Genomic DNA, 12,991 nt, shown 5'->3' on the forward strand with positions numbered 1-12,991 from the left:
ACGTTTGGGTTGCAGCAACAAATCAAAGTCCCAGCCGATGTATAACAAACCCGATCATAGCACCAGGATGCTAGGCAAACGATTTCCAGTTCAGCGGGCAACCCTGTGATTGTAATGAAGTCCAAAACGAAAAGGTTGAATTGTGCACCTCTTCTGGGTACTCCCTGGTGTTGACAAGTTTCCGAGCATCTTTGGAAGCTACTACATCGCTGGTTGCACAGTGGACATCCTAACTCAAGTCCCTAGGACACCCCTTTACAGGCAGCCTGGGATGACAGCTCATCTCCCTCTCTAGGAGGCTTCCAGTGTTGTGCAACAAACTTTCACTCCACACCATTCACAGACGAATCAATGCATGTTCTTAATCCCACCTTACTGATTTGTCAGCAGCTCCAACTGGTAACTGCTCTCCTCTTCAATAAGAAAGATGAACGCAGACGTTTTCCTGATCAGCTTTCATAGTTTGGAACTACCAGTTGAGGTTTGCTCATTAAACCGCTATGAATAGCTGCAAACTTCCAAGAAGTAAAAGCACTATTAAACTTGTGGCAAAAAGATTTTGACCTCTTAATTCAACACTGCTGATAACAAGTTCACGCTTGTTTACTTAACACCTCATCTCTTTTCATTCGTTACCAAGTCTGCCAAATCAGCCCTTCTGTTCCTATTTCCTCCAGTTCCTCTCCTCGTGTTTATTTGAGGCAGAAACTCTCATAGGATGTCATGTCTTCTCAGATATAGCACAGAGCTGAACCGAGAGCTCCCAGATCTCTCCTCTTCTTATTCAGGATGTTCAGATGGAGCACTTCATGTAGAAGAATTGAGCTTTCCCACTCGGTTGAGTGGGAACAAATACAGCGCATCCAGAGAAAGTTATGTTAGTTACTCCCTCATTATCCATACCTGTCACCTCCAAGAAAATAATGCTCCCTCTTGTAACTTTCTTTAAATATCCCCTGCTTGTAACTCTAGTTCATCTAGCTCAGCAGTTCTGACAAATAAGCCAATTGCCAGCCATAATCATCACCCAATTAAACTGCCATGCCAACTGGGAGGGATTAATTACTTCAGGACTTTGAAGACCTTCAACACAACATAGGAAGAAAGACGTTAAGTAGGAATTTCTAGGAATATTCATTCCTCAGCAGACAAAAAGGCATCCAACAAAACAATAGAAATACCATAATTAAAAGCCAAGTTTACTGAAATATTTGTCTTGAGAATACATACAAGCCTGTGACACTCATTATCTTCTGTCGTCATTCAGGCCCCGAGCTTACCAACAAACTAAGACCTAGCAGTTAAACATAGGACAGAATACTTCACTTGGAAGGGAGCTACAAAGATCAAGTCCAACTGCATGTAACATCCATGCTTGTTTAAGATGAAATACGGATTTTAGATGCCAACCACAATTCTCCAGAATATTCCTTATTTTCATTTAGAAACATCAGATGCTGACCAACACCATCACAGACAGGGACACTGGAACTGATCTCAAACAAAAAATCCAAGACCTTGTGCTGTTGCCATTAATACTGCATGTACAATATGCTTTGAAATACAGTTTTGTATGTATGAAGAGCCACCAATAGGTGACACACAGAAAAGGAGACTGTAATAATATAATAAGAATTGTAAGAGTTATTATAATTTATAGAAATCTACTTATAGAATTGTAATTGATGTATTATAATAATAATTATAATTATTAATTATAAGATTTTATAATAACCTCATATTTTGACTGAGGCTTGGGAAGGTTATCTGGACTACTGTACATTCCTCCTTTGTTGTACAGTCCTAACATCCAACATCACTGTCACCTTACATCAACAGTGAGCAGAATGACCTGCTTTACAAAGATAAAAAGAAACGACCACCACAACACCTTGAAATTTCCTTTTCAATTCCCAATTTCATCAATTTAGAAGTGCAGGAAACAACTTTTATGTTATCCTACTGAGATAAGTGACCAACCGGTTCCTCTTTACACCTAAGGGTGTTTTAAAATAACTTGCCTAGCTTTCACATTTATCAACTGCCAACAACTATCCTCAGATTAAGAATTCAAAAGCAAGTAAATCATCTTTATCCAACCCACATTACTCCCTCTAACTAACCTGACCTTTAGGAACAAATTTGCTTAAAAAAAAAAAAAAGCAGCAAGATACATGCAAGTACAGCTAAGCCTGATCATTTTCAGGCCTCAAACTTAGAAGTGCTATGTGCAAACACTGCCAAGTACGCAACACTGTCAAATCTAAGGAGTAAAAATAAGTATTTCACGAACACACTGCCTTTGCAAGGTGTTCCTATGTTTTCCTCCTGAGACTACAGAAATAGGAAAAAAAAAAATACCATAACCTCAATGCACTAAGTCCAAAGGTCCTAAGGACAACCGTCTTAGGAGACAAGACGGCAACTCGTGGACTCTGCGCAGCAGGAAGGGCGGCTCTCGCCCAGCTGCCAGACCTGAGCTCAGCATTACAGATCAACACCGCCACCAGATGACGGGAGTGCAGACCAGGGACAGTTACATACAGCAGCAAACAAAAAAAAAAAAAGCACTAAGACGAATGCGATTGCCCTTGGTAATAAAGCTACATTGTCTATCGTTATCGGCTGACCAACAGCAGAAAAATTTACAAATATTACTCCCCCACATGTCCACTGTAAATACTGTTTTCCTGTATGTCAGCCAAAAGCGCCCCAGGAAAAAAAAGCCAAACATGAGTCATCATTGGGTAGCTATAAAAATATCTTACAATTTCTCGTCTTTGAAAAAGTCACCTAAAGGCGATAGAAAAACTTGAAATTTACAACTGGAACCCGAAGAAGCAATTCAGTCATTAAGTGGAGAAAAATATGAACACAGTGAAACAGCACTCTTTAGTGCCTGCAGGAAATACTGGCAATCCCAGGAAACATTACACCAAGTGCAGAGAGCCCGGCATGGGAAGGGAATGGGAGTGGTAGCAAGAAAAAAAAAAAAAGTAAGAATTACTAGCTAAGAAAATAGCTGGGGGGGGGGGGGGGGGGGGGGGGAGGGGCATGATGTCATGCGCTGCAATGTTTAGGCAATGATAAAAGGAAATGAAAGCGAGAAGTATTAACCAAAGCCAGGCAAAATTTCCGAGTCTCTGGGGGAGGAAGGACAGGAGCCTGGGCCAGAGGCCGGTCTGTACGTGTGCCGGTGCGTGGCGAAAGCGCACCCCGGGCCCCTCCCCGCCCCCGCACCTTGAAGTTGCTAGAGTTGACCCATGCCGCCAGCTCGTCGATCACTCTGTCGAGCCGCTGCGGGTCCTGCTCCACGTCCGGGGACGCCGCGGGGTCGCGCAGGTACTCTAGCAGCTCCTGCCCGACCTGCAGCCTGCGGCCCACGTCCTTCTGCTGCACCTGCTGACAGAAATGATCCATCCCGGGCGGCTCCGGGCCGGGGGCACGGGGAGGGCTCCAGCTCCTCAGCGCCGCGGGGCCCGGCCCGGCCTCCCCCGCGCCACGCCGCGGCGGGGCCGGCCCGCAGCTCGCATCCCCTCGGACCCCGGCAGCCTCGTCAGCTCCCGGTCCCCACCGCGGGGGAGCTCCGTGCCAACGGCCGTCCCCCTCTCCCCGCAGGCCAGGCCGAGCCGAGCCCCGCAGAACCGCCGCTGCCGTCCCGGTCAAGTTGCTGCCCCCCCGCGGGCCAGCACCGGACTGAGGGGGCGGGATCTGACACTGGGCGGGGGCTCCTCCTAGCCCTGCCCCTTCAATAGATCCGCCCTCTCCCGCCCCGCCCACCGCCTCCACGCGGGTTGTGGCCCGCCGGAGGAGGCGCATGCGCAGCCCACCCGCCCCGGGGAGGGGCCCGGGGCTCTGAGGGGGTTTTGGCGGCCGCAAGGGGGGCGTGGGGTTCAGGGTGGGTGCGCGGAGGCTGCTTGTGGGTTGACTGACCTAAACTCCGTAGTGGCTGGAATTGCTGTTTCAGTAACAGTTTTAAATCACAGACTCACAGAATCATAAAGCTTGCAAAAGACCTCCAAGATTGCCTAGTCCAACCATCACCCTCCCACCACTGTCATGCACTAAACCATGTCCCTAAGCACCATGTCCAACCTTTTGTTGAACACCCCCAGGGATGGTGATACCACCACCTCCCTGGGCAACCCGTTACAATGCCTGACTACTCTTTCTGAGAAGAAATGTTTCCTGATTTCCAACCTAAACCTCCCCTGGCGCAACTTGAGGCCATTCCCTCTAGTCCTTTTGTTAGTTATCTACGAGAAGAGGCTGACCCCCAGCTCCCCACACCTTCCTTTCAGGTAGTTGTAGAGAGCGATAAGGTCTCCCCTGAGCCTCCTCTTCTCCAGACTGAACAACCCCAGTTCCCTCAGCTGCTCCTCACAGAACTTGTGTTCCAGGCCCTTCACCAGTCTCAGCCCTTCTCTGGACACGCTCCAGGGCCTCCATGTCCTTCTTGTAGTGAGGGGCCTGAAGCTGAACACAGTACTCAAGGAGCAGCCTCACCAGAGCAGAGTTCAGGGTCTAGATCCCACCAGTGTTGTTCTGCTTAGGCCCAGTCTGTCCCCTGCGCCAGCTCCTGGGCTTACAGGCAGGATTAATTAACGGGTTGAATTAATGAGCTGAACGACCGCTGGTGCCAGCAAGCTGGGCTGGCTCACAAGTCCTGAGGGCAGAAGCAAAGGACTCAGGAGGTGAGAAGTGGAGCAACTCCTTTCAGTGGCAGAAAAGGGTGATGTCCGTCTGCCATCCCTCCAGCACTTGGAGACATCACGTTAGGCTAAAATGCAGGCTGCTCTTTGTACAGGCCATCCTTTTCTTCCCGTGCTGTCACATATAAGGTCCTTCCCTTGTTCTTACACCCCAGTTGGTGTTTATTTGGCCTTACGTAAACAAGGCCTGGGAGGTAATATTTTCCTTTTTCAATGATAGTCGTTGTGTCAGGAAAGCCCAACTTAGTTTCAAGACAACACAGTCTGGCTGTCTAGCTTGCCTCATTAGTGCTAATACTGGGGATGGGTGAGACTGCAGGAAAACGAGGTACTCCCTTCATTTGGCTGCAGGATTTAGACAGGTATAAAACAAGTTTATAGCAACCACACCTCCAAGCTGAGGAGCCACATCTCCAAGCTGCAGTTTCACAGCAGTTTAAACCAAACTAAATTGGTGCTACAGTGGTCCCACTTGCTTGCTTCTCACAAATCCCATTTTCAGGAATTTTGCACGTCTGTTCTGTCCCATGCGCTGACATCTGCATGACCTCACACAATAGAGATCTACATCCACAAGCATAGCAGAAGGCGAGACTACAAGCAGCCCTTTGCCGATTTTGGTGTGACCTATCAAATTTGGATCCCTTCCCTGATTGGTCCCTAGGCATTCAAATAATAAAGACGAGGGCATTGAAATAGCAGATACATTTAAAACAGAAATGTATGTGTTATACTTTGAGCCTATTATAATTGCACCAACAGATTATCAGTTCCTCAACTTGTTTTCACAGCTGGATTTCCCCATGCACATATAAAGAACTATAGTTTTGGATGCAGCTGAATAGTTCTTGTCTTGTGTGTGCAATGCCATTTTCTAAGAAAGGCTGTGAAATTTTTGCATATATTTATGAATTTCTTTTATTGAAAATGTGACCCATGAAACTGATAGAAATATAAAAACAAACAGCAAAAAATAAATGTCTATATTGTCATATTTTTTTCAGTGCATTAAAAATCTGATTCTGCGGTATTGTCAGTTTAAAGAGTAACTTTCTCGCTGTGAGTTTCAAAAGTAACTGCCGATCTAATAAGATTAGCTAAACAGAAAATAAGTGAATAGATTGTACTGGCCTCTTGGAATATCAAGAGCTGTAAAGAGTTTCAGTCCACCAGATGAACTTTGGAGAAAAACAGCAAAAACAACAAAATGCCCCCCTCCCCCCAAAACAAACAAACAAACAAACAAACAAACAAAAACACCTTTCATTGTAGTCCAAGTTAATGTTGGTCTCTTAAGATAGAAAATCCTGAGCAAAAAAAAAGTGGTGGAAAGCTCGTGGCAGTAGCTTCTCTGAATTTCTCTTAATTCAAAGCAAATAAACTGATTAGATAATCTAATAATCTGTGAATGGCACTGAAGCTGAGGGGAAGGGTAAAGTATAATAAGGTACACACTTGAAATGTTGAAATTATTTTGTCAGCCCAAAGACAATATCGCACATCTATCTATGTTAAGGGTAAAAAGCCATGCTGGGATATGTGGCTTTTGTTTTTCTCCATTTCATGTCACAAGAACTTTTTTAGAAAACACAGGAGGAAATAATTTTTACAGCCTTGCTGTAAAATCAGAAGATTAAACTACTGTATTTCATCCTGACAGCACTCATGACTTTATATACTGGATGGACGTTGGTGTAACACTAGAAAAATGGTAGCCGTTTTACTGCTGAGGTGTTCTGGTACCATCGTGACATTTTCCTTTGAAACCCAAACATTGAACAGATTTTTTTTTTTTTTGGCGGGTGGGGGGAACAAAAAATGTTGGTTCATTTCTTTCTCTGCAAACAAACAGTATTTTCATATTGCAAATAGAGCTTCTGGTTTTGCTTCTGGTACGCATTTGTTTTTTTGGCAAGGCACGAGTAGCACTCTAACTCTGCATCTAGAGCAGAACTCCAGGTTGGACAAAGAACATGGTTTTGTTGTTTGATGTTCTCACAAAGTCCTAGTGGGCTTTATACCCAGGGATGTGGGCTAGGCTCCAAGAAGAAGGCATTTTTTTCATTCAAGCCAAAGATTTTTTTAAGCCTCTTATTTGCAGTTAAGGGGATTGCTTCCTTTGGAATGCAATCTTCTTTTTGATATGCAAGCATGTGAGGGTAAATCCACTACTCTAGTGTATTTGTAACAATGCGTAATATTTTGTAGAGCAATTAAGCCTCGTAACTGAATGCTGAATCAAAATTTATTTAAATCTTCTGAGTATGACTGGCTAGCAACAAGAACAATTACACCAGGAGCTGAGGTAAATGACACTAATTCACTGAGGCACATTTCCAACCTGAATTGCACACCAAACCTGTTTCTACACCCCCACCTCATACAAGCACGCTGCACAATTATTGCATGTAACTTCCTGTTCTGAAAAGGGCAAGAATTATTCAGAGAAATAGGCTGAGGAGGAAGAACGCTGTGCTCTTCATTCCTTTGGCTGATAAGAAAGTGTGTCTCATAGTCTGTCTCTGCCCTTTCTTTTCGTAGCAGTAGCTTCAACAAGCCGGGACCTCGTGCAAGCCAGTTGTTGAACTTTTGTGTGCCTGTCGGTCATTTTGACAGTCAAGCTACTTCCACGCACTGACATCTTCTGAAAAATCATTCCTATACAGAAGATGTAATCCCATCAGTGAAAGAACCATAAAAATCCCTTGAAAATCCCTGTGATTTAAAGGTCTCTGTCAAAAATAGGAAGTGCAGGCCATAATAATAAAAATAGGATAAATTTAAATATGAGTCATTCAAAAAGTTCCTGTAAATTACAGTTGACGTGGCCTCAGTTTGCACTGAAGAAGTCTATAAGAAAGTTGTCCTGACATTCCCGGCAGATTCCTCAGCAGCTGTGACAGAGCTTCTGCACCATGTTCCAGCCCCAGGGGGCTTGAGGTCAGCGTTGAGATTGGGTCTTGGATGGAGTCCTTCCATTGTAAGCTCCCTTCTTTTAGTGGATATATTCCGGAGCCACCACATGCTTTTACCTGTGTATAGGTCAGAGATCATTTCACCAAGGTTTTTCTTAGTGCTCTCAGGAGATAAAACAGTGCAATATTGTGCGCTTTGAAGCTCAAATATGTCATTTTTTGCTGTCCGTGTTGTACAGGTATTTATTTCACACCTTTTCTTACATTAATTTTAAAACGATGATGTGTAACTTTTAAAGGTGAATTTATCACCGTTGATAACTTTTAAGAATCATTTGAATTCCCCCCTCCAAGATGAAGAATATCAGAATAATAAAGTAATAAATATCTTCTGAATACCATTCAATTAATGCACTACGGAAAGTTCTTCTGGTGATGCCATATCTGTAGCAAGCTAGTTAAAGTATTAAAGCCCATTTTTGTCACAAGGCCTTAATGATGAAATCAGTTGTATCTGTGCTAAAACTGTATTCAGTGCCTTCTAACTTTTGCTACATTTTGGCCTGTGCCACAGATGTTTTTGAAATTACACATTTAGTATAGATCATTTTAATTTGCCTGTTTATGAAAGAGTCAGAAGGTGCAGCTAGAAGTCTGGTATTTTTCTTATATATCCTAAGTCAATTTGGTGGCAGAAATAGGAGGTGAGGGCATGCAGACTGATGCCTGATTACTGGGTTACTCCAAGGCATTAATTTGTTCCTTTTTGTCAAATATTTTTTAACATGTAGATGCTGCAATTATATAATTCAACCTGATAAATCTTTTATGATTCATTTGCTAATTTTCTTGATATGTGTGATACAGAGAAGGAAGAATAAATTAAAAGATACAGGTAATGAAAAAAATAATAACATAGATCAAGATAATAGTGTCAGAGTTAACCTGTAAGTGGCCATTTCTCTATTATCGTGTCAGTCTGTGATATCTTCTGTAATTACCCAAAGTACTGCTACATAACTCAGTGTCCCGTATGTCCTTTCTGTACAGTGGCAGAGATATTTGTCTCTAGTGGTAGAGATACCTAACTGTTGTTCGTCAAGAGTTGTTTGTCAACATGCCTGTGTTGTGTCTAATACATTTGTGTAATGTTGCTGTATAGTAGTTGCTGGAAAAAATTGTGATGGAATAGCTCATCATAGTAGTCCATGAATATAAAATTTTCTATCTTGTTAAGATAAAGAAATTAATTAAACTTTTAGTTAAAATACTTACAAGAGCTTTTTCAAATAGATGCAATTACCTTAATACTGAAATATTACTGTTTCGACAGCAGTACAAAAGAACTGGAAAAGGATCCAAAGCACTTGATTCATCTGACCTGAAAAGTAGCCAGCACACAGTGTACTGCACAGCAGTATTAAGGGACGTATGTAGCTGGGTATATTTTGGCCATGAATTGACAAAATCTCTATTTTTGCAAAACAAGTCGTGGCATTTTTATTATCTACATGAAACTTGCAAGACAGCAAACACGCTAAACAATATGAAAAAAAAATAGTGCGTTGACACTCATCCTGGTGACACCAACACGGCTGCAGACTGTGCTCATATTTACAGAAAGCAACCACTTCTCACTGCATGGGAATTAGAAGAGAAAGAGGAAAAACAAACAAACAACAAACAAACAAACAAACAAAAGAAAACAAAAAAACATTCGTTGTCTGCTTTGACTTTCTTCTTACCCTACTCCCCCCCCATTTTTTTTCCGTGATGCAAGCCCTACTATAAATAGAACCAGATTCAGCAATCATTTATTACTTGAGTAATTCCTACATTACGAGAATTGATCAAGAGAGGTTTTGTCATGTAAGTAGAGTCTGCAGTGTTCTTCCTCAAAAAGAGAAAGTTTTCCTTTCATACATATAGTTTAATGCATACCTAAAATTCCAAGCATATAGCTTGCTTGTCTGTTTGTTTTTCAGAAGGAATTGTGTGCATTTACATTTTGGAACGAATGTGAGCTAGATGAATTTTTTGGCAGTTGCATAATTTTAATATGCTTTTTCTTTAGTAGGTTGAAAAATCTTGTCTGGTTGCTGGAGAGCTCCCTCTAGTGGTGAATTTTCCTGAGAGATCTTAGCAAGCATTCCTGTCCAGAAGCACGTAGTTGAAACTTTACCTACCCATCTGTTACTGATAATGCTGTGCAGAAAAAGGAAGAAGCCACGATAACAGTTGCTAGAAATATTTTTTGCTTGGCTGTTCACCCTTCTCACATAGAAACCTATTAGGTTTGCATGGATGTAAATATAAATTGGTATTTTTGGGGGGATATCTGTAAATGAGGCTGCATAAGAAAAATTTTAAGCACTTACTTGTGTTCTAGAAAAAAAAATGTTCATTTGCTCTGACCAAATGCATGATATGATAATGCATGATAAATCACTTTACAGTTCAGAACTCAGGTTATCTCCCACACTGCAGGAGGAGTACAAATGGCTTGAAAAAAGAAGTTCAGAACATCCTCCCTTCCGCCAAGTCCCTACCTTCTGTTCCTCACCTGTGAAAAGATGCGGTTCTGCAGCATCAAGGACTGAAGCAGAAACCACAAATCCTGCAAACCTCTTTTGCAACGTGGTGGAGTCACTGGAACCGGCTCTTTATGTCTCCTAGGAGAGAGGCTGAGTCACACTTTTTGGTACCTCTGCACCAAGGGAGTGTGGAGGTTGCTTCTAAGCATACAGCCAGTGCACTGATTTCTTGTGGTTGAAGTTAAAAGGCTGAAGATGGCTTGTCCAGATCTTCCAAGCTAAAGTGAATCATACTGTTTTAGAATGAAAATTAAAATGAGGTAATAGCCATAAATGCAGTTATAAAATAACAGTACGATGAATCAGGTAAAATAGTTGGAAAAGTAAGGTGGGTTACAGGGGAAAATAGTAAGGTTGGTTTTTTGTATATGTGTCTTATGTATTCTGAAATAGACTGTTTAAATATAGTTAGACTCATAGAGTTGCAATGATCAACAGATAGCTTGCTTCATCAATAAAATAAAATATTTAGTCACTTATCATCAGAAACAGGTAACAGAATACTTGCATCCAAGCAACTCAGATTCAGGCAATTTTTGAAAACTAGGTTTGGATTCAGATCCTATGGTGCTGACCATTATCAGGATTTGGGCTTGTTATTTTGCTGATCTTTTTTAGAAGAGGTTGCGGTACTGCTGTGGTATGTACTTATGTGACCTTTTAATGAAAGTATGTGCAAATACTAATTAATTGAAATAACAAAAATGAGTAAGAGTAATATAATTGTCAGAACTTAAGTGATACATTTTTACATATACATGCAAATTACCTTAAAAACAACCTGTTTCAAACAACTTCTGACTTTTCTTTGAAAATTTCTGAATCTATGTAGATCCTCAGTTTGCTTTCCAGTAAATTCTACCGCCACTAATTTATTTGATGTTTGCAGATGCCTTTTGGCACCCACATATAAGGAATTTGATATTCATTTACCTTAATCCATAAAGTTGTAGTTCTGAGATTCATAAAACAACATTTAGATGCCAATTTAGCTGTATTTTAATAATAAGTTTAGGTATTTAACCATTCCTATATTCTAGAAGGGAAATGATAAGTGAAGTGAAGATACAGATTTGATACATAGGCACTTTGAGCAAACAAGATTTCTTAAAGTCAGATTATGAATAAGATTTCTGTTCCTCTTTTAGAGCCTCTGTCTTTCCAATGAGAAAACTCATTTGTCCTCATTCCAGGGCTGGGGAATTATTTCATTTGTTGTGGTTTAGCCCGGCTGGCAGTCAAACACCACACAGCCGTTCGCTCACCCTCCCCCCTCCCTCTCCGGGATGGGGGAGAGAAACGGGAAAGTGAAGCCTGTGAGTTGAGATAAGGACAGTTTATTAAGACAGGGAAAAGAATAACAACAATAATAATAATAATAGTATTAATAGTAATAATGTGTACGAAATAAGTGATGCACAATGCAATTGCTCACCACCCGTTGACCGATGCCCAGCCTATCCCCGAGCAGCCGGCCCCCCCTCCACCCCGGCTAGCCACCCCTATATATTGTTTAGCATGACGTCAGATGGTATGGAATACCCCTTTGGCCAGTTTGGGTCAGCTGTCCTGGGTCTGTCCCCTCCCAGCTCCTGCTGTACCCCTAGCCTGCTCGCTAGCAGGACAGAGCGAGGCTGAAAAGTCCTTGGCTTGGTGTAAGCACTGCTCTACAACAATTAAAACATCAGCATGTTATCAGCGCTCTTCTCATCCTAATCCAAAACATAGCACCCTACCAGCTACTAGGAGGAAAATTAACTCTGTCCTAACTGAAACCAGGACATCATTATAGACAAATCAAGAAAAATATATGATATTACTTTTTGTGTAAAATCCCAAGTAATATCATACAAAATTCATGGCAGCAGAAGTAGACTCTTTTAAATCTGCTTTAATTGAGTAACCATAGTGTCTGTGATGCCTCAATGAAAAATTAACTTTTGTCCTCTTTTTAATATTTTATGATTCATAGCACAAACATTCTTGTATTCACTGCCAGTGTTTAAACACAATACCTGGACTATTTAGAAGTAAATTCCCATGGAAATAAAAATTTCTGCATATGAATATTTCTGCATGCCAATGTATCCTTGTCCTGGTTTCAGTTAGGACAGAGTTAATTTTCCTCCTAGTAGCTGGTAGGGTGCTATGTTTTGGATTAGGATGAGAAGAGCGCTGATAACATGCTGATGTTTTAATTGTTGTAGAGCAGTGCTTACACCAAGCCAAGGACTTTTCAGCTTCTCGCTCTGTCCTGCTAGCGAGCAGGCTAGGGGTACAGCAGGAGCTGGGAGGGGACAGACCCAGGACAGCTGACCCAAACTGGCCAAAGGGGTATTCCATACCATCTGACGTCATGCTAAACAATATATAGGGGTGGCTAGCTGGAGTGGGGGGGCCGGCTGCTCGGGGATAGGCTGGGCTTCGGTCAATGGGTGGTGAGCAATTGCATTGTGCATCACTTGCTTCGTACATATTATTATTAGTAATACTATTATTATTATTATTATTATTATTATTATTATTATTATTATTATTATTATTATTATTATTTTCCTGTCTTAATAAACTGTCTCTATCTCAACTCACAGGCTTCACTTTCCCGTTTCTCTCCCCCATCCCAGAGAGGGAGGGGGGAGGGTGAGTGAACGGCTGTGTGGTGTTTAGCTGCCGGCCGGGTTAAACCACAACAATCCTGTATGCTCTGGATTTTCCAGAACACATGCCCAGTGCATAAGTGAGCATGGGTGTATCAGTTATCAGAATGTCA

At 42.0% G+C, this 12,991-nt stretch overlaps 1 protein-coding gene across 49 annotated transcripts in view; it reads right to left on the reverse strand.

Annotated features, from left to right (window-relative positions):
• The window catches only part of CLASP2 (cytoplasmic linker associated protein 2), a 142,270-nt gene extending 138,436 nt beyond the window's left edge, over positions 1 to 3,834 (reverse strand). For 48 of the 49 annotated variants that reach the window (XM_040546832.1, XM_040546827.1, XM_040546821.1 and 45 more), the window contains exon 1: positions 3,241 to 3,834. In XM_040546832.1, the coding sequence (XP_040402766.1) occupies positions 3,241 to 3,819 (579 nt within the window). In that variant the 5' untranslated portion in view covers positions 3,820 to 3,834. The remainder of the gene's footprint in view (positions 1 to 3,240) is intronic. The other variant, XM_040546833.1, reaches the window with a different exon arrangement.
• Between the last annotated feature and the right edge of the window lie 9,157 nt (positions 3,835 to 12,991).

Source organism: Cygnus olor, chromosome 2 (assembly GCF_009769625.2).
Source record: "Cygnus olor isolate bCygOlo1 chromosome 2, bCygOlo1.pri.v2, whole genome shotgun sequence".
Classification (NCBI taxonomy): Eukaryota; Metazoa; Chordata; class Aves; order Anseriformes; family Anatidae; genus Cygnus; species Cygnus olor.